At 44.8% G+C, this 24153-nt stretch overlaps 1 protein-coding gene across 1 annotated transcript in view; it reads right to left on the minus strand.

Annotated features, from left to right (window-relative positions):
• LOC139233078 (ADP-ribosyl cyclase/cyclic ADP-ribose hydrolase 2-like) overlaps positions 1 to 24153 on the minus strand; it is a 44889-nt gene that overhangs the window by 19831 nt on the left and 905 nt on the right. The window contains exons 2-5 of the mRNA XM_070863600.1: positions 19807 to 19969; positions 12570 to 12699; positions 2150 to 2285; positions 199 to 281 (exon numbers count right to left, since the gene is read on the minus strand). Of these exons, the coding sequence (XP_070719701.1) occupies positions 199 to 281; positions 2150 to 2285; positions 12570 to 12699; positions 19807 to 19969 (512 nt within the window). The remainder of the gene's footprint in view (positions 1 to 198; positions 282 to 2149; positions 2286 to 12569; positions 12700 to 19806; positions 19970 to 24153) is intronic.

The raw sequence follows: 24153 nt of genomic DNA on the forward strand, positions 1-24153 counted from the left end.
TTCTCTCCTTTACTGTAGGTGGGCTTTGTCTTGACATAAGACCACAGGTGAAAGTCTGAGCTTATTATGTGGGTATAAATTGACATCCGGCTCTAAGGCACAGATTGTTGGATCTTCAACTAAAAGGTGCTGCCCCAATGTTACTGCAGCGCACCAATACGCTGCCCCATCAGAATTGTTCGAGAAAGAAACACTTACATTTTCGGATGCTGCTTTCCAAAATGAGCTAATTGAATTGTTTTTACAATCTTTCCATTCTGGGCACGCTTCAAAATTAGGTCCTGTAACAAATTAAAATTGACAATTCAAATGATTGTGCAGTGTTAATGTCCCAGGCTCTATCTGCAAGGTACAGGAGTTGCTTGTTTAATATTATGCAGGAAAATAAACTTTTATAACGTTAAGTACTGAGCAACCTTTCTTATAAACAGTGAACTGTAAACACACCATGGGCTCCATTTGAACTATTTTATGTGGAGCTCTTGTCATTTTAAGCTGCTAAAAAGCCAATTTTAGTGTCTGGATTTCACTGAGTTACCATAAGAAGGAGCTTAAGTCATGAGTGAGGGGCATATTAAGAGCTGGATGTTTGCTTTTAAACATTTATGCTCATTTAAAACATTTTTTCATCCAAAAAGGCACAGTACCTGCCAGCAAGGAGCTCTGAGGATGGGTTTACTCAGCATCCCATCCATTCAGCATACCTGGTTGAAATACAGCATTTTGAGAATCTTTATACTTACGTGAATCTTTGACTAAAGTTAGCAAAGACGGGGGGCCAAAATTCAGGGTCTCAAAGAGACCCGTTAATGCCCACGTGCAGCGGCCATTCCTAAAATTTGAAAAGCCGCTGCTTTGGGGTCAACACGCAGACCCGACCTAAATTCAGGTAGGGGATTTTTCGACCTGGACCCCATCCTGCCCGAGTGGTTGCACTACCAATGAAAACAATTAAAAAGCAATAAAAATCCTTACCCATCGAATTTCATCTGAATCTCTCGATCCCGGGTCCGGCCGGTGCACCATCTCCGCACTGAGCGGCCTGGCAGCATGGCCGCCCTTAAAGGGGAGGGCCCACTTCCAGGCTGCAATGGAAACATTCTTGCCTGCCGACTTGCTGATCAGTTGGCAAAATACTGCCCCCGGATTCGGCCGGGCAGCTTAGCACCCCCTCTTGGGTGCCAGGCCACTGGCCCGGCTGAAACCCTCCCTGATGGCCCAGTGGCCAAAGTTAAAAACTGATTGAATCCCTCCCCTTTAACGGAGAGAGAGTGTGGTGACACACACGCTGTGATGTCACCCTGACTCCATCGCTGACTGACAGCAGCTGAGGCCCCAACCGACCCATTTTCAGACAAACCAAAAGCCATTTTCTGGCTTTGAATCTCAGGCCCGCTCCCATTATGATCCACTTCCTGTAGGATTAGAAAATTTCTAAATCCTGAAAATGGATCTACTCACCGTGCCAGGAGTTCCAGCGGTAAGTACCATTCCAAAACTCATAGGTGTGCCAACTTTCCGGTGCACCTGAATTTCGGCCCCAGGAACTTCACCTCTGATATATTTAAAAAGCACTACTCAAAATTTTAGGAACCACAATTTTTTTTTTTTTTAAAGCAAAGAATTAATGTACTTACATTTCACCAAATGCTTCATTATAAACTACAAGTTTTTCACTATTCCATTTAAGAGCCGTTAGTTATTACAACATTAGGGCTTAATTCGAGATTTTTTTTTTAAAGTTTTTTTTTCAATTCCTGAGCAAGAATATTACTGGTCATCAAAACAAAATCAATGAAATGGTTCAACAAGGTAACCCAAACATAAATAAGGGTGAATTCACAGATCCTTTGCTTCTAATGGGGAGCTCTACTTGACAGGAACCCCACAGTCTTTGAATACGACTCTCCTTTGTTCCGCCGATAGCCCAGATTTGATGCCCTGATTGGTGCATCAAATGACCCTTCGTCAGATCATCCACCTGAAACGTTAACTCTGTTTCAACTAAAATTTTAAGTATTTATTAACAAACCAAATTCTCAAAAACTCCACTGCTAAGGAGCCCATGAATGTATTATTCTTGAATTACAAGTACAAGGTATTAATGGTAATTCAATACTTTCGAACATATAAAAGTGACATAATTCACCTGGGCTGGAGAGTTTCCCACACCAATTCAGGTTGTCCGTCATAGAACCAATCAAAGTGCTCTCGAGAGGCATAACCTTCTCTGTGATGTCGCTGTACTGAAAGATGAGTCCTTTGGACTGGCTCCAGAAGATTGACTAGGAAATATGAACAATCTCATCATTGAAATGCTACCAGAACACGAGGAATATAACATTTAAATTAAAAAGTACTTCAGGATTGCACCATTGGATCATCACTCTGGAATTTTCTTTCTTAAATTAACAGCCATATTACAACTACAACAACAACTTGTATTTATATAGCGCCTTTAACAGTGAAATATCCCAAGACGCAGCAAAGGAGTACTATGAGATAAAAATTTGACACCGAGCCGCACAAGTAGAAATTAGCGCAGATGACCAAAAGCTTGGTCAAAGAAGCAGGTTTTTAGGAGCGTCTTGAAGGAGACTAGAGAGGCGGAGAGGTTTCGGCAGAGAGTTCTAGTGCTTGGGTCCTAGGCAACTGAAGGCACGGCCACCAATGGTTGAGCGATTATAATCAGACACTCAAGAGGGCAGAATTAGAGGAGCGCAGACATCTCGGGGGATTGTGGGGCTGGAGGAGATTACAGAGATAGGGAGGGGCAAGGCCATGGAGGGATTTGAAAATAAGGATGAGAATTTTGAAATCGAGGCTTAACCAGAAGCCAATGTAAGTCAGTGAGCAGTGGGGTGATCGCTGAGCAGGACCTGGTGCAAGTTAGGACTTGGGCAGTAGAGTTTTGGATCACCTCTAGTTTACATAGGGTAGAATGGGGAAGATCAGCCAGGAGTGCATTGGAATAGTCAAGTCTAGAGGTAACAAAGGCATTGATGAGGGCTTCAACAGTGGATGAGCTGAGGCAAGGGTGGAGAGGAGTGATGTTACAGAGATGGAAATAGGCCACCTTAGTTATGTAGGCAAAAGCTCATTTCAGGGTCAAATATGACACCAAGGTTGCGAATAGTCTGGTTTAGCCCCAGACAGGAGTTGGGGAGAGCGCTAGTCAGTGGCGATGGAACGGAGTTTGTGGCAGGGATCGAAAACAATGGCTTCGGTCTTTCCAATAATCAATTGAAGAAAATTTCTGCTCATCCAGAACTGGATGTCAGACAAGCAGTCTAACAATTTAGAGACCATGGAGGGGTCGAGAGAAGTGGTGATGAGGTAGAGCTGGGTGTTATCAGTGTACATGTGGAAACTGACAATGTGTTTTCGGATGATGTCGCCAAGAGGCAACATGTAGATGAGAAATGGGAGGGGGCCAAGAATAGATCCTCGAGGGACCCCAGAGGGAGCGATACAGGGGCAGGAATGGAAGCCATTGCAGGTGATTCTCTGGCTACAATTAGATAGATAAGAATGGAACCAGGCGAGTGCAGTCCCACCCAGCTAGACAATGGTGGAAAGGTGTTTGGCAAAGGATAGTGTGGTCAACTGTGTCAATGGGTGCAGACAAGTCAAGAAGGATGAGGAGGGCTAGTTTGCCTTTGTCATAAAGAATGTCATTTGTGACTTTGATGAGCTGTTTCGGTACTGTGGTAGGCACGGAAACTGGATTGCGGGAAAGATGGGCACGGATTTGGGAGGTGACAACATGTTCAAGGACTGGAGAGGAAGGGGAGGTTGGAGATGGGGCGGTAGTTTGCAAGTTGAGGGGTCGAGAGTTGTTTGAGGAGAGGTGTGATGACAGCAGATTTGAGGGAGAGGGGGACAGTACTGGAAGAGAGAACCGTAAACAATGTCACTAACATGGGAGCTAGAAAAAGGAAGTTGAGTGGTCAGCAGTTTGGTGGGAATATGGTCAAGGGAGCAGGAAATGGGTCTCATGGACAGGATGAGCTCAGAGGTGTCATGAGGGGAGATCGGCAAGAAACTAGAGAAGGATGTGAGGTCAGAACTAGGGCAAGGTGCTTCCTAAGGGCAAGTTTGGCCCGGTGGGCTAGGGAATGGAGCAGAAGGGACATAGGTGGCCTAATGGATGGTCTCAAGCTTAGAGACAAAGAAGTCCATGAGCTTATCTCAAATATTTTCAGAGGTGAGGGTCGAGACTGGGGAGAGGTGTTTAAAAAGACAGTTAGCAGTGAGATTAGAAGCCAGGGTTATATCTTTTCATTACAGAATGATCCTCGAATAGTGAGCAATTACGGCAGACAAGAGCAGGACTCGAAAGTGCTTTATGTGGTCCAGCCAGATCTGGCGGTAAATGGCGAAAATAATGGTCAGTCATATCCTTTCTAGTCCGAGTCCTTTGGACCTAAGGGAGCAAAGATCAGGGCTGTACCAAGGGGAATGGCCAGGGAGAGAGATTAATTGTTTTAACAGGGTCAAGGGCATCAAAGGTAGTGGTGAGGGTGAGAGTGAGCAGATCGGTAGCTGCAGAAATATCATGGAGAATGGAAGGCCAAAGGCTGGACAGTTGGGAGTTGATAAGTACAGTTGTAAGAGAGTCGGGAGAGGGTTTTTTCCAGGGGCAGACACAGGAGGTAGGGTTGTGGGCGGGGTTGATGGAAGGGGAAGTGGGTGAATAGCGATACGAGGAAGTGGTCAGAGATGGCCTTATCTGCAATTAACACAATGGGAGTAGCGAGGCCATGAGAGATGGCAAGGTCGAGGGGCTGGCCGTGAATATGGGTTGGGGAGTTTATATGGGGGGTGGGGGAAGAGATTGAGGGAGGATAGTGAACTCAGCGGAGAGAGAGCATGATGACTTGAGATGGAGGTTGAAATCACCGAGGAGGAGAAGTCATTCAGGGCAGAGGGAGGAAAGTAGTGAAGAAATAACAACAACAACAACAACAACAACTTGCAATTATATAGCACCTTTAATGTAGTGAAACATCCCAAGGCGCTTCACAGGACTATTATGCGATAAAGATTTGACACCGAGCCGCAAAAGTAAAAATTAGTGCTGGTGACCAAAAGCGTGGTCAAAGATATGTTTTAAGGAGCGTCTTGAAAGAGAAAAGAGAGGTGGAGGTTTAGGCAGGTAGTTCCAGAGCTAGGAGCCTAGGCAACAAAAGGCATGGCCACCAATGGTTGAGCAAGATGCTCAAGAGGGCAGAATTAGAGGAGCACAGACATCTCAGGGGATTGTGGGGCTGGAGCAGATTACAGAGACAGGGAGGGGCAAGGCCATGGAGGGATTTGAAAATAAGGATGAGAATTTTGAAATTAAGGTGTTGCTTAACCGGATGCCAATGTAGGTCAGCGAGCACAGTAATAACGTTTTTATGGTACTTGGGTGGGCGGTAGAGAACGAGAATTTTAAATGGGAGGAGAGGCTCAAAGGAGGAAAAAATGGCGGAGGAGTAGGGGACAGACCAAGGTGTGATTTGCTGATGAGAACCACACCGCCACCACCATGGTGGTCGGGCGGGGTGTGGAAGAGAGAAACTATGAACACCTGGCTTAAATTCTATTTTTTGCTATGCTTAAAGAAATAATACGACTAGAAAAATAGCCACGCTTTTTAGCCTTGAAACTTAGAGATGCAATTAAATGACCATCTGGTATTAAAAGGGAGTCTCCTTTTGATTCTGCTTATTAGACTGTGAACAGAGAAAAACTATGCAAGGACAGATAGAGTGTGCACCTCCCGAGACGACCTTTGTACTCGCGGGACTAATGAATAAGATTCTTTTCTATTTCTGTATTCAATTTCTGTATAAAGATAAGTGCAATTTGCTTGTACGACAGAGTTTTGCCTTGGTACGGTCCAAGCAGGCTCTCCGAGATATATCTTGCTTTTTAAAATAAATTCTCTCGAAGTGCAGTTCTGAAAGTCTCCGCCCGAGTTAATTTAAGCTAAATATTTCCTCGACACGGGGCAAGTGGTGGAAAGTCGAGCCAGGCGTGGAGGCTTCATTTAAGGGTTAGGTGTAATCAGCCCTCAACTAGATTTCCGTCAGGGCCATGAAGTCGATGCAATCATCCATGATAAGCTCATGGATGGGAAGGGCCGTGTTCGCAAGCGAATGGACATTCTGGAGGAAAATGCAAAGAAGGTCAGTGATAGTTGCCTCACTGTCTGTGTCCACAGAGTCAGTGCTGATGGAAAGATGTATTGGACAAGGAGGAGATTGCCAAGATTAGCCTCCAGCAGGCACGCTGGGCAGGAAGGGTGGAGAGAGAGAGAGAGAGAGAGAAAGATGGGACAGCTGGGGTTGCTGCTCATAAGGAGACAGCGATAAGTGCGATGATGGGTCCTTTGTAGGATGCCAAGAGAGGTTTAGAGGGAAGTTGTAGGCTTATAAGAACACAAGAAATAGGAGCAGGAGTAGGCCATATGGCCCCTCGAACCTGCTCTGCCATTCAATAAGATCATGACTGATCTGATCATGGACTCAGCTCCACTTCCCCGCCCGCTCCCCATAACCCCTTATCATTTAAGAAACTGTCTATCTGTCTTAAATTTATTCAATGTTCCAGCTTCCACAGCTCTGAGGCAGTGAATTCCACAGATTTACAACACCGAGAAAAAATTTCTCCTCATCTCAGTTTTAAATGGGCGACCCCTTATTCTAAGATCATGCCCTCTAGTTCTAGTCTCCCCCATCAGTGGAAACATCCTCCCTGCATCCACCTTGTCAAGCCCCCTCATAATCTTATACATTTCGATAAGATAACCTCTCATTCTTCTGAATTTCAATGAGTAGAGGCCCAACCTACTCAACCTTTCCTCAAAAGTCAACCCCCTCATCCCCGGAATCAATCAAGTGAACCTTCTCTGAACTGCCTCCAAAGCAAGTATATCCTTTCATAAATATGGAAACCAAAACTGCACGCAGTATTCCAGGTGTAACCTTACCAACACCCTGTATAGCTGTAGCAAGACTTCCCTGCTTTTATACTCCATCCCCTTTGCAATAAAGGCCAAGATTCCATTGGCTTTCCTGGTCACTTGCTGTACCTGCATACTCTTATGTATGCAACACTATGTAACCAGCATTCTACCACCACTAGAGGGCATATTTGTTGGAGTCCCAAGGGATCCCAGCATCCCTTGGAGCACTGGATATAAGCAGGCCTCCCATGCTGTACCAGTACTCGAGTTAGAATAAAGAGACTAAGGTCACACTTACTCAGGTCTACAGTATTCAGCCACATTGCTTTATTTTCAAAACATAACTGGCGACGAGATAACAAATCACCACAAGAAAAATGCAGAGAACTGTTGGTATCCTGGAGAAATTCTCAGAAGGGGATGATTGGGAGGCCTTCGTAGAGCGATTCGACCAATACCACATGGCCAACGAGCTGGAAGGGAGCGTGAACACTGCCAAACGAAGGGTGATCCTCCTCGCCGTCTACGGGGCAACAACCTATGGCCTCAAGAATCTTCTTGCTCCGGTGAAAGCAACAACAAAATTGTATGAAGAACTGTGTACGCTGGTCTGGGAGCACCTAAATCCAAAGGACAACATCCTGATGGCAAGGTATCAATTTTACACGTGTCAACGGTCTGAAGGCCAGGAAGTGGCGAGCTACATCGCCGAACTAAGGCAACTTGCAGGACATTGTGAATTCGATGGATTCCTGGAGAAAATGCTCAGAGACTTCTGTACGTGGCATTGGCCATGAGGTTATCCTTCGCAAACTATTGACTGTTGAAACACAACCTGAGCAACGATAGCCCAGGCCAGAAAGATAGCCCAGGCATTTATGTCTACCAGCGATAACACCAAACAAATTTTGCAGCATAAAGATGTTTCAGCAAGTACTGTGCACAAAGTAATGTCGTTTTCAGGCAGGAATGCATATGGCAGAACATACACGCCTGCAGCTGCATTACCTCAAATGACTCAGTCTGCCATCAAGCATTAATGCGAGGCAATTGACACCTTGTTGGCACTGCAGAGGTGATCGAGCCCATCAATACCACTTCAAACACTATGCATGCAAAGGCTGTGGAACAATGGGACACCTCCAGCGAATGTGCAGACAAGCTGCAATCCCTCCAAACCACCACATTGTAGAGGAAGACCGATCCATGGCAGATCAAACTGAACTAGAGACTCAAATCGAGGAGGCAGAAGTGTACGGGGTACACACCTTCACCATGAAATGTCCACCGATCATGTTAAAAGTTGTACTGAATGGAATTCCAGTATCCATGGAATTGGACACGGATGCGAGTCAGTCCATCATGAGCAAAAAGACCTTCGACAGGCCGTGGTGCAACAAGGCATACAGGCCCAAGCTGAGCCCCATTCATATGAAGCTGAGAACTTACACTAAAGAGCTGATCCCTGTAATTGGCAGTACAGCAGTAAAAGTCTCCTATGATGGAGCAGTGCACGAACTACCACTATGGATAATACCAGGAGATGGTCCCACACTGTTCGGCAGAAGCTGGCTGGGAAATATCCACTGGAACTGGGACAACATCTGAGCGCTTTCGTCCGTTGACGCCTCATGTGCCCAGGTTTTGAGCAAGTTCCCATCGTTATTTGATCCAGGCATCGGAAATTTCTCCAGGGCAAAGGTGCAGATCCACTTGGTTCCCGGTACACGACCCATCCACCACAAGGCACGGGCGGTGCCATACATGATGCGAGATAAAGTGGAGGTCGAGCTGGACAGCCTGCAACGGGGGCATCATCGCACCGGTGGAGTTCAACGAGTGAGCCAGTCTGATTGTTCCAGTTCTCAAGGGCGATTGCACGGTCAGAATTTGTGGGGACTATAAAGTAACAATTAACCGCTTTTTGCTGCAGGACCAGTACCCGCTACCCAAGGCAGACGACCTATTTGTGATGTTGGCAGGAGGGAAGACATTCACCAAGTTGAACCTGACCTCGGCCTACATGAAGCAGAAGCCAGCGGAATCTTCGAAAGGCCTCACCTGCATCAATATGCACAACGGTCTGTTCATCTACAATAGATGCCCGTTTGGGATTCGATCGGCCGTAGCTATTTTTCAAAGGAACATGGAGTCTGCTAAAGTCAGTCTCAAGCACCGTGGTTTTCCAAGGTGACATATTGATCACAGATTAAGACACCATCAAACACTTGCAGGACCTGGAAGAGGTACTAAGTCGGCTAGATCATGTGGGACTCAGATTGAAGCGCTTGAAGTGTGTTTTCCTGGCACCAGAGGTCGAGTTCTTAGGGAGAAGAATCGCAGCAGATGGCATCAGACCCACCAACGCCAAGACGGAGGCCATCAAGGACCAAGACCATTGAATGTGACGGAGCTGCGGTCGTTCCTGGGACTCGATTATTTTGGTAATTTCCTACCTGGGTTAAGCAGTTTGCTAGAACCTCTTCACATGTTGCTACGCAAGGGAAATGACTGAGTATGGGAGAAATCCAAAGCGACAGCTTTTGAGAAAGCCTGAAATCTGCTATGTTCCAACAAACTGCTCGTCCTGTATGATCCTTGTAAACATTTAGTGCTAGCTTGCGATGCGTCTTCATACGGGTCAGGTGTGTGTTACAACAAGCAAATGAATCGGGAACATTGCAACTGGTCGCTTATGCATCCAGGAGCTTGTCCAAGGCCAAAAGGGCCTACAGCATGATTGAAAAAGAAGCTCTGGCATGCGTTTACAGGTTAAAAAAAATGCATCAGTGTCTGTTTGGGCTTAAGTTAGAGTTAGAAACTGACCATAAGCCACTCATATCACTATTCTCAGAAAGCAGAGGTATTAATACCAATGCCTCTGCTCGCATCCAAAGATGGGCGCTCATGTCTGCATATAACTATAACTCGCCACAGGCCAGGCACAGAGAACTGTGCAGATGCTCTGTCGGCTGCCATTGTCCACCACCGGAGTGGAAATGGCACAGCTGCAGACTTGCTCTTGGTGATGGATGCATTTGAAAATGAAAAGTCACCCGTTACGACCCACCAGATCAGGACCTGGACCAGCCAGGGTCCTTTACTGTTCCTTGTAAAAAAAAAAAAAACTGTGTCCTCCATGGGAGCTGGTCCAGCATCCCAGCAGAGATATGTGAAGAGATCAAGCTGTTCTAGCGGTGTAAAGACAAAATGTCCATACAAGCAGACTGTCTTTTGTGGGGTAATCGCATGGTTTTGCCTAAGAAAGGCAGGGAAACGTTCATACGCGACCTACACAGTACCCACCCAGGCATAGTAATGATGAAAGCTATAGCCAGATCCCATGTGTGGTGGCCCAGCATCGACTCAGATTTGGAGTCTTGCCTGCACCAATGCAACACTTGCTCTCAACTGAGCAATGTACCCAGGGAGGCACGGCTAAGTTTGTGGTCATGGCCCTCCAAACCGTGGTCGAGGATCCACGTTGACTTCACTGGCCCGTTTCTAGGTAAAATGTTCTTGGTTGTTGTGGATGCCTATTCGAAATGGATTGTGTGTGTAATAATGTCTGTAAGCACATCCACTGCCACCATCAAAAACCTACGAGCCACGTTTGCCACACGGCCTGCCTGATGTCCTTGTCAGCGACAACGGGCCGTGCTTTACCAGTGCTGAATTCAAGGAATTCATGACCCACAATGGGATCAAGCACATCACATCAGCCCCGTTCAAGCCCGCATCCAATGGCCAGGCAGAATGGGCAGTCCAAACCATCAAGCAAAGCTTGAAATGCGTGTCGGAAGGCTCCCTGCAGACCCACCTGTCCAGAGTCCTGCTCAGCTACCGCACAAGATCCCACTCACTGGGGTTCCCCCAGCCGAACTGCTCATGAAAAGAGCACTCAAAACAAGGCTCTCTAGTCAACCCTGATCTCCAGGATCATGTCGAGGGCAGGCGGCATCAACAAAGCACGTAGTATGATCGTGCAAATTTGTCACGCAATATTGAAGTCAATGACCCTGTACTTGTACTCAACTATGGACATGGTCCCAAATAGCTTGCTGGCACTGTCATAGCCAAATGGACCAACTTGCAGAAAGCATTTGGACCAAACTAAACTGCGATTCAGACAGCCACGAGCAACTTGAAGAGGACTCCACCAACCTCAACCCTCCGATACACATACAAGTGGCAACCGACATCATGGTTGACCACGAAGCTGAACTCATCATCTCCAGCAGCCCAGCGAAGGCCCAACCAACTCACCGCACCGGTGTTTGTACTGAGACAATTGACTAGGAGCGGAAAGCCCCAGATCATCTTATCCTGTTCAAGATAGATTTTGATTTAGTGCGATAGTGTAAAATGGATGATAGTGAGTCGGCAGCCTGCTTTACACCTCTCCCAATTTCATTTCCACTGACTGTTTTAGACTATCGCACAGTCAAATTCCACTCCATTGAATTTTATACTACAGGAACAGCCCATTCAGTCTGCACTGGTATTTATCTCCACATGAACCAACTAGTCTAATCTCCCCTCCCCTGCTCGCTCCATAAATCCTTTAGTATTCCTCTACTTCAAATACCTTTTTTAAATAATTTCTGGACTTTACTTCAACATTAGTTTGTGGCAGGCAATTCCACATTCTAACCATCCGCTGCGTAATGAAATGCACCTGGCCCTTCCATGTGGGTTCTCCTGATCTCCCACCATAACTTAGGCAGATGTTTGGCAGACATGAAGCAGAAACAGTGGAAATTCTACCCAAGGCTTTGGGTCTTGCCCTTTAATTCTTTGTGATTGACTTAAATTTGAGCCTCCTGGTTACAGTATGCCAACTATGGGAAGCAATTTATCATTATTTATCTAATCTTGAAGACATCTATCAGAAAATTCCAGATCTGGTTATGATCTCAGCCTGGACCCTCAGGTGGGGTCACTTCCACCGTTTGCTGGTCTGGCATACCTATTATCACCAGGTCACTGATAAAATGCTGTATCTGGGTCCTGACCTATTTACCTGCCCTTCTGACACTCCCACAGGAATTGCAGTGGAAGTGCAGTGAATTTTCACCCTGTGATGCAATATGAATGTAAATTTTTAAAGTCTTTTTTAATGACTGGTTATTAAAATGAATCTCATATTCTTTGTTTATTTGATCTCAGGATGTGGGCAGCATTGCTAAAGCTGCATATATTGGCAATTCCTATTTGCCCTGGCAACTAAGTGGCTTAAGAATCTAGTGGCACAAGATTCACATGTCGGTCTGACTAGGCAAGTGTGGGAGGCTCCAGTCCCTGAAGGACTTTAGTGAAACAGTTGTGCTTTTGACGACAGTCTGGCAGCTTTCATGACCATTTTCTTCAGGTGCCAGCCCAAAGATTAACAGATTTATTGAATTAACAGTCATAACCTATCATGGTATGATTTAAGCTCAACCTCTGGCTGTTAATTCAGGACCATTCATACTATACTACCGAATCCCTCTTCCATCCATATTCAATGACTTAGCATTAACACATGATGTAAAATAGAAGTGAAGTTGCAATGTTATTACTGTATTTTAGTCTGAACTATCATGACAGGCTCCTCAAGTGCCTTACTCCTCACCTGGTTAGCTGGGATATCATGATCTGCCAGATCCAGAAATGGTTTATAATCTTCTTGTGTGACATTGCATGGGTCCTTGGAACTAAATGCACGCAGAAATGCTTCCCAAAGCTTTGAACAGTCTTTGTTCCTGACAAAAACAAACAAACACTAAATACACTGTTGGAATGGAGCAATGCATTGTTATTGTTGCTCAGAAATATTGGTGCTGAAAATCCATGCTTGTTCTGGCACACTGAGCTAAAGAAAGAACTTGCATTTAAATAGTGACTTTCAGAATGTCCCAAAGCATTTTACAGCAAATAAAGTATTTTTTAAAATTTGTAATGTAGGGAAATGTGGCATCCAATTTGCACACAGCAAGGTCCCAGAAATAGCAGTAAGATAAATGACCCGATAATTTGTTTTTAATTATGTTGATTGAGGGATAATATGGGCCAGAACTCCCCTCTTCAAATTTTGTCATGGGATCTTTTACATCCACCTGAGGGCAGACAGAATTTTGTTTAACATTGTATCTGAAGGACAGCAGCTCCAATAGGGTAGCACTCCCTCAGTACTGCACTGAATTGCAAGATTAGATTATGTGCTTAAGTCCCTAAAGTGTGGCTTCAACCCACAACCTTTGGACTCAAAGGCAAGAGTGTTACCTCTGAGCTAAGGCTGACACTTGATAGGAAGTCAGTGAAGGTTGTCAAGCACAGCGATCATGCAGGAATGGTGCAGTGGAGGATACAATGCAATCAGCAGAGTTTTGAACAAGTTGAAATTTGTATAGGGTAGACATGGGACAATGGAAGTAACAAAGGTGTGGAGTAACTTTTCTGTGATAGTGAGGTCAGGATGGAGGTGAATGGTGTTTTAGAGGTGGAAGTAAACTGTCTTAGTGGTGGTAAGGAAATGAGATTTGAAGCTCAGCTCAGAATTGGACAGGACATTCAGGATAGAATCAGGTGCTACGGTGTGGAGTTTTAGATCTGGAACTCACTGCCTGGAAGAGTGATGGATGCAGAAACCCTCACTTTTAAGAGATGGTTGGATGGGCACTTGAAGTGCACTAACCTGCAGGGTTACGGACCTAGAGCTGGTAATTGGGATTAGACTAGATGACCTTTTGTTGGGCGGAGCAGATATAATGGCAAGCACTGCAGGGAATAGAATATGGCCAGCGTGATCTCCTGGACTAGTTTCAATTGCCTGGATGGGTCGGAGAGGAATTTTCCCAGATTGTTTCTCCCTAAATTGGCCTGGGTTTTTATCTGGTTTTTGCCTCTCCCAGGAGATCACATGGCTCCCGTTAGGGTGGCGTGTAGAATGTTTTAGTACAAGGCGGACTGGATGGTCTTTGCCTTTCCATCATTGTTCATAGGTTTATATGTAACCTTTAGGGCTGCTGACCAAGGGCCGTGCAGCTCTTTGTCGGCTGGCGCAGACACGATGGGCAGGAATGGCCTCCTTCTGCGCTGTAAATTTCTATGTTTCTATATTTCTGTGTACGAGTTCAACAGGATGGCTTTGGTCTTGCCAATGTTGAGAAGCTTATCCAGACACAATATCAGCTAAGTAGTCAGACAGCACAGTGGTAGCTCAGGTGTCAAGACTGTGACAGAGGTAAAGCTGGATGTCATCAGCACATACCCGAAAACCGATACCTATAGTATGGGTGATGTCATCAAGTAACAGCATTTAGCCAAGGAAATGAAGGGATGTCAAGAATGGAGTCTTGGAGAAAACTCGAATGTGATTAGGTTGTTGAAAAGCTAGAGGAGATGTGCTGACTGTTTGGGAGTAAACTAGAGTGAAACCATATTAGTGCAGTGCCACAGAGGTCAAAAACAAAGGAAAGGTAGTGGAGAAGGTTGAAATGGTTGACTGTGTTGAATGCAGCAGAAAATTCCAAGAGGGTAAGAAGGATGGCATACCATGATCAAAGTCACAAATGGTGTCAATAGTGATTGACAGGGCAGTGTCAGTAGTCTCAAAAAGTGAGGACAGATCCTGAAGAGAGTTAGCGGTTGGAGATGTCTGAGCATTAGGCCAATTAGATTGTTCCACTGGGCTAGAGCGTGGATTCCTTTAATATGAACCAAAAACCCCAAACTTAATATATTAAACTAATCTGCATCTATCTTTCTTCAACATCTCTGCAATATTGGCCCTGATTTTGCAATTAAAATACAGTGAGGATATCAGCGTTCACCATTATTAAAGTGCAAATCGGACAGCAACTTCCAGCAACTGCACATGCATAGTTAATATGAAACACAAGAAGTTTCTATCCAAGTTGTCCTGTTCCTCCAGAAACTTTGCTATACTGGTACCTCACTTAAAGGCTCAGCATTGAAATACATGGAATGGCGTGAAGTTGCAGTACTTACATGATAGATACTCACTAAACATACCAGAAAAAGTTTGGATTTGTCCACTTGTGTAAATAATTTTTTAACGGCGTGATTAATCATAATTACTGAAAAATAATCTCTCTGGCCCTGAAAATTAACTTTTACAAGTGTGAAATCTCATTCCTTCACATTTTAATTATTGTTGGAGATTTAAATTTAAAATTTAAAAAAACTTTTTCTTTGTCTCTCTCTCTCTCAAGTTTCTTTTCCTCTCTTTATTTTGCTCTCTGTACATGATTTGGCATTGAATTAATATTCTAACTGACACTTCCTCGTTCTTTAAGAATTCTTCAATCTGATTGGTTAAGGAGATAAACAATTGCTTGCCCTGTTCAGAGGTCTCAAATCACCTGTATAGGGTGCTGCGCTGAAATGGCCATCTACTCACTGCATGTTTCAGTGTAAAAGCCCATAGAAAATCTGTGAGCAAGTGTAAGTGTAATGAACTGCTGTTGCCATTCATTTCCTGTTGACCAAAAATTCTAGGCAGGTATTATTGTTATTTAAGAGTTCCTGCTTATAGATCAGGTTGCATTTTGCTTTCAGGGGCAGAGTAGCAGCAGGATGGCATATCTGCCTGCCCTTACGACTCCATACTGACATTGACCCATTTTCTTGCGTTGGGGATCATTAAGGATGAAGCACAGGCTCCTGGCAGGATTACTTCTGTCAAGAAATGGTTCCCCACTGCAAAGTTGGAAAATTCTGGCAGTGCTGGTAGTGAGGGATCTGAAAGGGGCAAAATACACCAGAAGATCACAGAAGCTTCTGGCTTTATAGGGCTTGGCAGAGACTGAAGCCTATAAGGGTAAGTATCTGGGGGCCACATTTCCACCCTGTTTCCACAGCTATCCTGCCTGATTGTAGGCAGGATAACAGAGGAAACTTCAGCCCACCATGTCTAAATTAAAGACCTTTTTTATTGAGAATTTCCCTTCTTATCTAGGTGATGTTACAATCCTTTCAAGATTTCCTTTCTTAAAATTAACCCTTTTTGCTGCTCTTGGTATTGTATTGTTTTTTTCTCTTACATATAAGCATTGACACATCAATAAAAAAGGTTCAGTTGCCCCCAATCATTCAGAATGTGGAAAATAAACAATGCCAAGGTTACAATTCAAAATTTTCCTAGTCACATAAGATTAGGAGTAATTTTAACGCAGAGTGGCGGAAGATTTAAAATGAAGGCAGTAGATTAACTACACAGTTGCCGCTCTATTTTTCCCGGGTCCTTCCACTGGGCAGCAAAGGCACTCGAATGAATCAGATGGAAGCCTCATTAATTTCAACAAATTGGGGTCTTATAATGTATATAGGACCCCGACAGCATTTTACCTGCCTACTAGGTGGAGTGCCAACATGAACACTCTGCATAACAGAAAAGGCCCTTCAGCGTAAGTGAGTACACCGCCAGACTCCACATGAATAATGTGGGCCGCTGCAAGCCCAGGCTAACCCAACCCCTCCCCTCATGCTCTGTTGTAGAGAGAGACATAAAAACAGACGGTAAAAGCTGAGACAGGAGAAATTCTAATGGGGAATAAGGAAATGGCAGAGAAATTAAGCAAATACTTTGTGTGTCTTCACAGAAGAAGACACAAAAAATCCTCCCAGAAATAGTGGAGAGCCAAAGGTCTAGCAAGCATGAGGAACTGAAGGAAATTAGTATTAGTAAAGAAATAGTACTAGAGAAATTAACGGGACTGAAAGCCGATATATCCCCTGGACCTGATGGCCTACATCCTAGGGCTTTGAAAGCAGTGACTATAGAGATAGTGGATGCATTGGTTGTCATCTTCCAAAATACCATAGATTCCAGAACAGTTCCTGCAGATTGGAAGGTAGCTAATGTAACCCCGCTATTTAAGAAAGGAGGGAGAGAGAAAATGGGGATTTACAGACCAGTTAGCCTGACATCAGTCCAACAGAAAATGCTAGAATCTATTAATAAAGAAGTGGTAATAGGGCACTTCAAGAATAATAATAGGATTGGACTGTGTCAATACGGAGGGACATCATGTTTGACAAATCTTAGTTTTTTGAGGCTGTAACTAGTAGCATAGATAAGGAGGAACCAGTGGATGTGGTGTATTTGGATTTTCAGAAGGCATTCGAAAAGGTGCCACACAAGAGGTTATTAAACACAATTAGGGCTCATGGGATTGGGGGTAATATACTAGAATGGATTGAGGATTGGTTAACAGACAGAAAAGAGAGTAGGAATAAATGGATCATTTTAGGGTTGGCAGGCTGTAATTAGTGGGATGCCGCAAGGATCGGTGCTGGGTCCCAGCTATTCACAATCTATATCAATGATTTGGATGAAGGGACCAAATGTAATATATCCAAATTTGCTGATGATACAAAGCTAGGTGGGAATGTAAGTTGAGAGGAGGATGCAAAGAGGCTTCAAGGGGATATAGACAGGCTAAGTGAATGGACAAGAACATGGCAAATGGAACATAATGTGGAGAAATGTGAAGTTATCCACTTTGGTAGGAAAAATAGAAAAGCAGAGTATTTTTTAAAATGGTGAGAGATTACAAAATGTTGGTGTTCAGAGGGACCTGGGTATCCTTGTACACAAATCCCTGAAAGTTAACATGCAGGTACAGTAAGCAATTAAGAAAGCAAATAGTATGTTGGCCTCTATTACAAGAGGATTTGAGTATAAGAGTAAAGACATCTTATTGGAATTATATCATCATAGGCAGTCCCTCGAAATCGAGGAAGACTTGCTTCCACTCTAAAAGTGAGTTCTCAGGTGACTGAATAGTCGAATACGGGAATTACAGTCTCTGTTACTGGTGGGACAGACAGTCGTTGAAGGAAAGGGTGGGTGGGGAGAGGGCCCTGGTTGGATCGCACCTGGGGTATTGTGCACAGTTCTAGTCCCCTTACCCAAGGAAGAATATACTTGCCATTGAGGGAGTGCAACGAAGTTTCACCAGACTGATTCCTGGGATGGGCGGATTGTCCTATGAGGAGAGATTGAGTGGACTAGCCCTGTAATCTTGAGTTTAGAAGAATGAGAGGTGAACTCATTAAAACATACAAAATTCTTACAGGGCTTGACAGTGTAGATGCAGGGAGGATTGACTGAGGAGTCTAGAACCGGGGGCCACAGTCTCAGAATAAGGGGTCGGCCATTTAGGACTGAGATGAGGAGAAACCTCTTCACTCAGAGGGTGGTGAATCTTTGGAATACTCTACCCCAGAGGGCTGTGGAGACTCAGTCTTTGAGTATATTCAAGATGGAGATTGATAGATTTTTGAATATTAAGGGAATCAAGGTATATGGGGACAGTGCAGGAAAGTGGAGTTGAGGTAGAAGCTCAACCGTGATCGTATTGAATGGCGGAGCAGGCTTGAGGGGCCAAATGGCCTACTCCTGCTCCTATTTCTTATGTTCTCCCTGGTGACCTACCTTTGTCCAGGCTGAGTCGCCCTCTGGGCAGGCTGATATTACACTGGCCTAGAACTAGCGAGCTGCATCGGAATGCCCGCTTGAGGCATGGAGCTCGCTGTATATATGTTAATGAAGACTGGGCCTTGAAATGGGCTGTAATTCCTGCTAGCGCCCATCATCATCATCATCATAGGCGGTCCCTCAAATGAGGATGACTTGCTTCCACGAGTTCACAGGTGTTTCGATGAAGGACTCAATGTTCCAGTCCTGAACTCCAATTGAAGGGTTGGAAGATGCCTGTGCGTGATTTTTTTTAATGTGTGGGGATCGTTGCAAACCAGCCATCACACAGGCTTGACAGAGCTAGATCTAGGTCCAGTGGCAAGGATTAACTAGGATGACTGGAGACCAGCTCTACTGCACGGACCTGGTGCGCACACATATCGCAGTGTGGGCTGGCCCGTGCTGCCCCTGGACCCTTGGCTCTTCTGGGCCCCGTACCCTCATCTGTCACAACTCCGCCATGATCTCTCACCGCTCATCCGCCCCGACCTTCCCACTCCTCTGTATCTTGGCCCTGCTGATGTTCCTGCCCACACTCCAAAATAGCGACCAGGGTTTTGGACGTCACCCAGTCGCCCATCTCAAAAATCGGCGCACACTTGGACAGCTCACGCTGAAGGTTGAAGTGGTACACTCCAGCTCTTTTATAGCCCGACCTGAGAGCAGGTAATGCTCTCAATGGGAGCTAATGGTTGAGGGGATCCCCTTGTTCACTGGCTGCACCCTGCCACAGAGGGGGAAGAGGAAATATCAGGTGGTCAGCTGCAGCTCCACCAATTGGCACCCTGTTAGGTAAAATCTACCACAGATTGTGTTGCTCTTTCTCAAGACGCTCTGTACCATCAGGATCTTGGTGGTCCTTTCGACGGTACATGGGTGGAACTTAGGTTTGACCAACCTCAGGCCCTCTGTAAATTGTTGAATAGAAAAGTTTCAGTCATGCTTTTTACTGTGGGCAAGTGTTTTCACTAGAGATTATACATGAAGCGTTTCATTGTGGTAGCAGGCAAATACTTAGCAAGGACAAGCAGAGACAAAAAAAAAAAGAGAAAAGAGAAATAAAAAAATAAAAGCACCTTACTTAAAAAAAAAAATCTGAAATTTTCTACCAGTCAGTTGTCCAGTAAATAAACTGAAGATTAGAAAGTGTTTTGCCTTTGTTAAATAGATTTGGGTGGAAAAAGACTGGAGTGTGCTGTTCGCACACACTTTAAAAACAAGTTAATTTTTTATTATTATCTTTAGTGGTTAAGACTTTTAATTGTTATAATGAATGAAACCAGCCTCAAGCAGTTTTTCTGACAAATTGAAAATTATGATGGGCTTTAATGCTGTGCCAGTGAAGAGTTACAAATTGACCTACCCTGCATTGGGATTTATGGTTCCAATGTAGTTGAAGCATCTCCCAGTCATTATTTCTTTCAAATTTGCTGTTGATCCTTTTCCTTTCCAAACAGCTTTGGCATTGTCCTTTGCCAATGTTCTCTCTGTATGGCTTAAAAGCATGAGTCCAAGGAGAAGCAAATCTATTATCAGCAATAAGATATGTGTTATTGCAAGAAATGGCCATTCTATTTATTCTTGTATATATGAGTAGTATGAATGGGCTTATACATTCAATGAATGAAAATTTCAAGTTACACTTGAGAATAGTTACCATTTTGAAATGGGACTCTGTTAGGTACAGCAATTAGACTACGTTCTCATATTATGAGTAACATGTTCGATGCAAAACAAAGGATGTTTGCATTATTATTGGCATTTTAAACTATTGGAGAAAGTTTTTAGGTGCTAATTGGTCTCCTAATACTCAAAAATGGCACTTAAGATGCATGTTCACACTTCCGATGGGATGTGTGCCAAACGCCATGTTGATGAAGGGGCATGCACGCATGCACCTAACAACTGCCAGCAGCATGTAGCGCAGGCAGATTATGACGTCAATCAGTGTGCAATGCTGATTTGATGCAAGCCATGCCATTTTTGAATGCCACGCTCCAATATACACACTCTTAACCTCAAACAGCTGAACACGACGTTAAACAGTATGAAGGATGCCCCCGCCAGTGCTACTTAAAGGGATCATGAACTACTTACAGATTAGTTGCTGGATTATTTCTTCTGGCTGTTGGTACAATTGTACATGCTTTTGGAGCTTTCCTCTTTGTCTAAAGTTTCAATAGTTTACAGGGAGTGGTCTTGTTTGTGCAGAAGTACTTAATTGGTTTAAAGGCTTGTGCTGAAATAAGTTGTTTTTAGACATGGATGGCCTCTTGGCATCTCACATTTTGCAGTATACAGCTGTATGAGAGATCACTAAAGCTCTCAATTCAAAGAGAAACAGCTTCATCTCATTCCCTCGTGCCAGAGACAAGCAGGTGGAGTGAGCGCAAGAGTTTGTATAGATTACAGATTTCCCCATGGTGCAGGGTGCCATTGACCACATACACATTGCCTTGCTTGTGCCTCATGTGAACTCTGCCATCTTCCTGAATAGAAAGGGATTCTACTCCCTTAATGTATAGCTGGTGTGCGACCACAGGCAGCACACCATGCAGGTGAATGCCCGTTATGCTGGCAGTAGTCAGGTGACAGCCATGGCTCAGTTGATAGCATCCTTGCCTCTGAGTCAGAAGGTTGTGGCACTGGAGTGTTAGCCTAGATTTGTGCTCCAGAGACTTGAGCACAAAAATCTAGGTTAACACTCCAGTACAGTACTGAGGGAGTGCTGCACTGTTGGAAGTGCCATCTTTTGGCTGAGACGTTAAACCGAGGCCCCCGTCTTCTCAGGTGGACGTAAAAGATTCCATGGCATTATTTCAAAGAAGAGCAGGGGAGTTCTCCCTGGTGCCCTGGCCAATATTTATCCCACAATCAAGATCACTAAAACAGAGTGGGGTAGAAATTCTGACATCCCAGGCCCGTACGATGTTTCTACGGACCTGGGAAGGCATCGGAAAAGCTGGTTTTCAGCACGCAATGCACATGCGCTGAAAACTGGCTTTTCCGACCTGTCAAGTTGGACATATCAGGAACAAAGACATTTCTTGGGCAAGATTGCAGGATTTACGCATATCTTTCCTGTTGTGTATCTGTAAAGCATGCACTCCCATGTTCCGCCACCAGGGAGCACATCCCCTGAAGTCCCAAGGGATTCCAGCATCCCTTGGGAGCACTGTATATAAGCCAGCCCCTAAGGCCTGTTCCCGACTCTGGAGTGTCTCAATAAAGACTGAGGTCACTTACTTTAATCTCCATGTGTGCAGTCTCATCTGTGTTAGGAACACAATATTTCCCAGCAAACATCTTCAAAAATCTTGCACCTGAAAAAGCAGGCACAATGCCTACTTTTACAGGCATAAGTGTTTTAAAATATACAAAAACACAATAAAATTAAATTATAAACACGTGGTTTATTGCTAAAAACCCTCCCCACTAAAGTAAGTTTATTTTAACCATAATTAAAAACACTTTTTAAAAATCGGGAAAATATTTTATTTTCATAAGACATAACTAATTTCAATTAATTTTGAATGTGGTCTGGTTTTATTTTTTATTATTTCATGGGTTTGGTTTTGTTCCCATTAATAGCACTGAGAACTCGTAGATGGGAACCTGTGAAATACTTACCTGATTGGTTGAGCAGTCACACGTGACTGCATATTCAGCGTGGGACGGGAGCGCGCTTTGCAGCACGGGAAGAGAAGGCCTCCCCACCGGAATCCAGGGCGCCTCCTGGACCACCAGGTACTTTCGTAAAAAATCTCCAGCGAGGAGGCAATTGCACGCGGGAAGACCCCCAGAGGAATTTCTGGGCCAGTATCTGGTCATTATCACATTGCTGTTCATGGGAACTTGCTGTATGCAAATTGGCTGCAGCATTTCCTACATTACAACAGTGACTATGCTTCAAAAAGCAATTCATTGGCTGTAAAGCGCTTTGGGACGTCCGGTGGTCATGAAAGACACTATATAAATACAAGTCTTTTACTTTTTCCTTCATGATTCCTTCATTTCACAGCAGTCCTCTGTGCCAATTATATTTGACTCACGACACCAAGTCAAAGGGTGGCTACTGGGTGACAAGTGTTATCCACTCATGACATGGCTCATGACCCATGCACACATGCATAGCAGGCCTACAATCAAAACCATGCTGCCACAAGAAATATTTCTGTCCGGGCTCTTCGTGATCATATTCTTCTTGAGCAATATCAGAAACTCAACCACAACTCCCCATTCACCAACAGTCCCACATACCTTACCTTTCCTCTACCACTGACCATCACTGATCATCATCACCTTTCCAACAATAAAAAATAAAAGTACATTCCAATCCAAATTTATAATTTAAATCACAACATAATGCATACAAAAATAAACAAACCACCTTTGTATATTCCCTTAGTGCCTCTGCCTCTCTTAGTGCTCCTACAAGGTGCTTCCCAGCAGCTGCAGCAGGTTGATGGAAGCCTGCTGACCTTCTGTTGAGGGGACTGCAGATGGCTTTGGAGGGTGAACTCCAGCAGCTCTGGAGTTAGAAGGCCTGGGTTCAGGCTGCACCATCTCAGCCTTGGCTGCAGCAGTCTGTGCTGGCTGGCTGACAGGCAACAGCAAGGGCACTGGCAGAGTGGCAGGAATGGGAGCAGGAATGCTGTCATCCTGAGAGATGACAGCAGGTTTGTACTCCATAGAACCACTGCCACTCTCCTGAGGCAGCACATCAGCAATCCTAGTAATCTGTTGGAGGACAGCTTGTTGGACTGCTGAGACACCCCGGCAGTCCCTTTCAACACTGGAATCTAGAGTTATAGTGGCAGCAGTCTGAGCTTCCACTGCAGCACTCACTGCTTGCGAGTCCTTGAACATGATGTCGCCTCCCAAATCCATGCCCATCTTTCCCACAATCCAGTTTCTGTGCCTGCCACAATACTGAAACGGCACTCAGTCACAAATGATATCCTTTGTGACTGTGACAAAGGCAAACTATCCCTCCTCATCCTTCTTGACTTGTCTGCAGCCTTTGACATGGTTGACCACCTCTATCCTTCACATACACCTCTCCACCGTCATCCAACTGCACTTGCCTGGTTCCATTATCTATCTAATCGTAGCCAGAGAATCACCTGCAACAGCCTCTCTTCCCACTCCTGCATCGTTACCTCTGGGGTCCCTCGAGGATCTATTCTTGGCCCCCTCCTATTTCTCATCTCATGTTGCCTCTTGGCGACATCTGAAAACACAGCATCAGTTTCCACATGTACACTGATGACACCCATCTCTACCTCACCACCACTTCTCTCGACCCCTCCACGGTCTCTAAATTGTCAGACTGCTTGTCCGACATCCAGTTCTCAATGAGCAGAAATTTTTTCCAATTGATTATTGGGAAGACCGAAACCATTGTTTACAGGCCCCGCCACAAACGCTGTTCCCTAGACACGGACTCCATCGCACTCCCCAACTTTTGTCTGAGGCTGAACCAGACTGTTCGCAAACTTGGTGTCATATTTGACCCTGAAATGAGCTTCCAACCACATATCCACACTATAACGAAGACCGCCTATTTCCACCTCAGTAACATCACTTGTGTCCCTTCCGTGCCTCAGCTCATCTGCTGCTGAAACCCTCATCCATGCCTTTGTTACCTCTAGACTTGACTATTCCAATGCACTCCTGGCTGGCCTCCCACATTCTACCCTACATAAAC

Source organism: Pristiophorus japonicus, chromosome 2 (assembly GCF_044704955.1).
Source record: "Pristiophorus japonicus isolate sPriJap1 chromosome 2, sPriJap1.hap1, whole genome shotgun sequence".
Taxonomy (NCBI): domain Eukaryota; kingdom Metazoa; phylum Chordata; class Chondrichthyes; family Pristiophoridae; genus Pristiophorus; species Pristiophorus japonicus.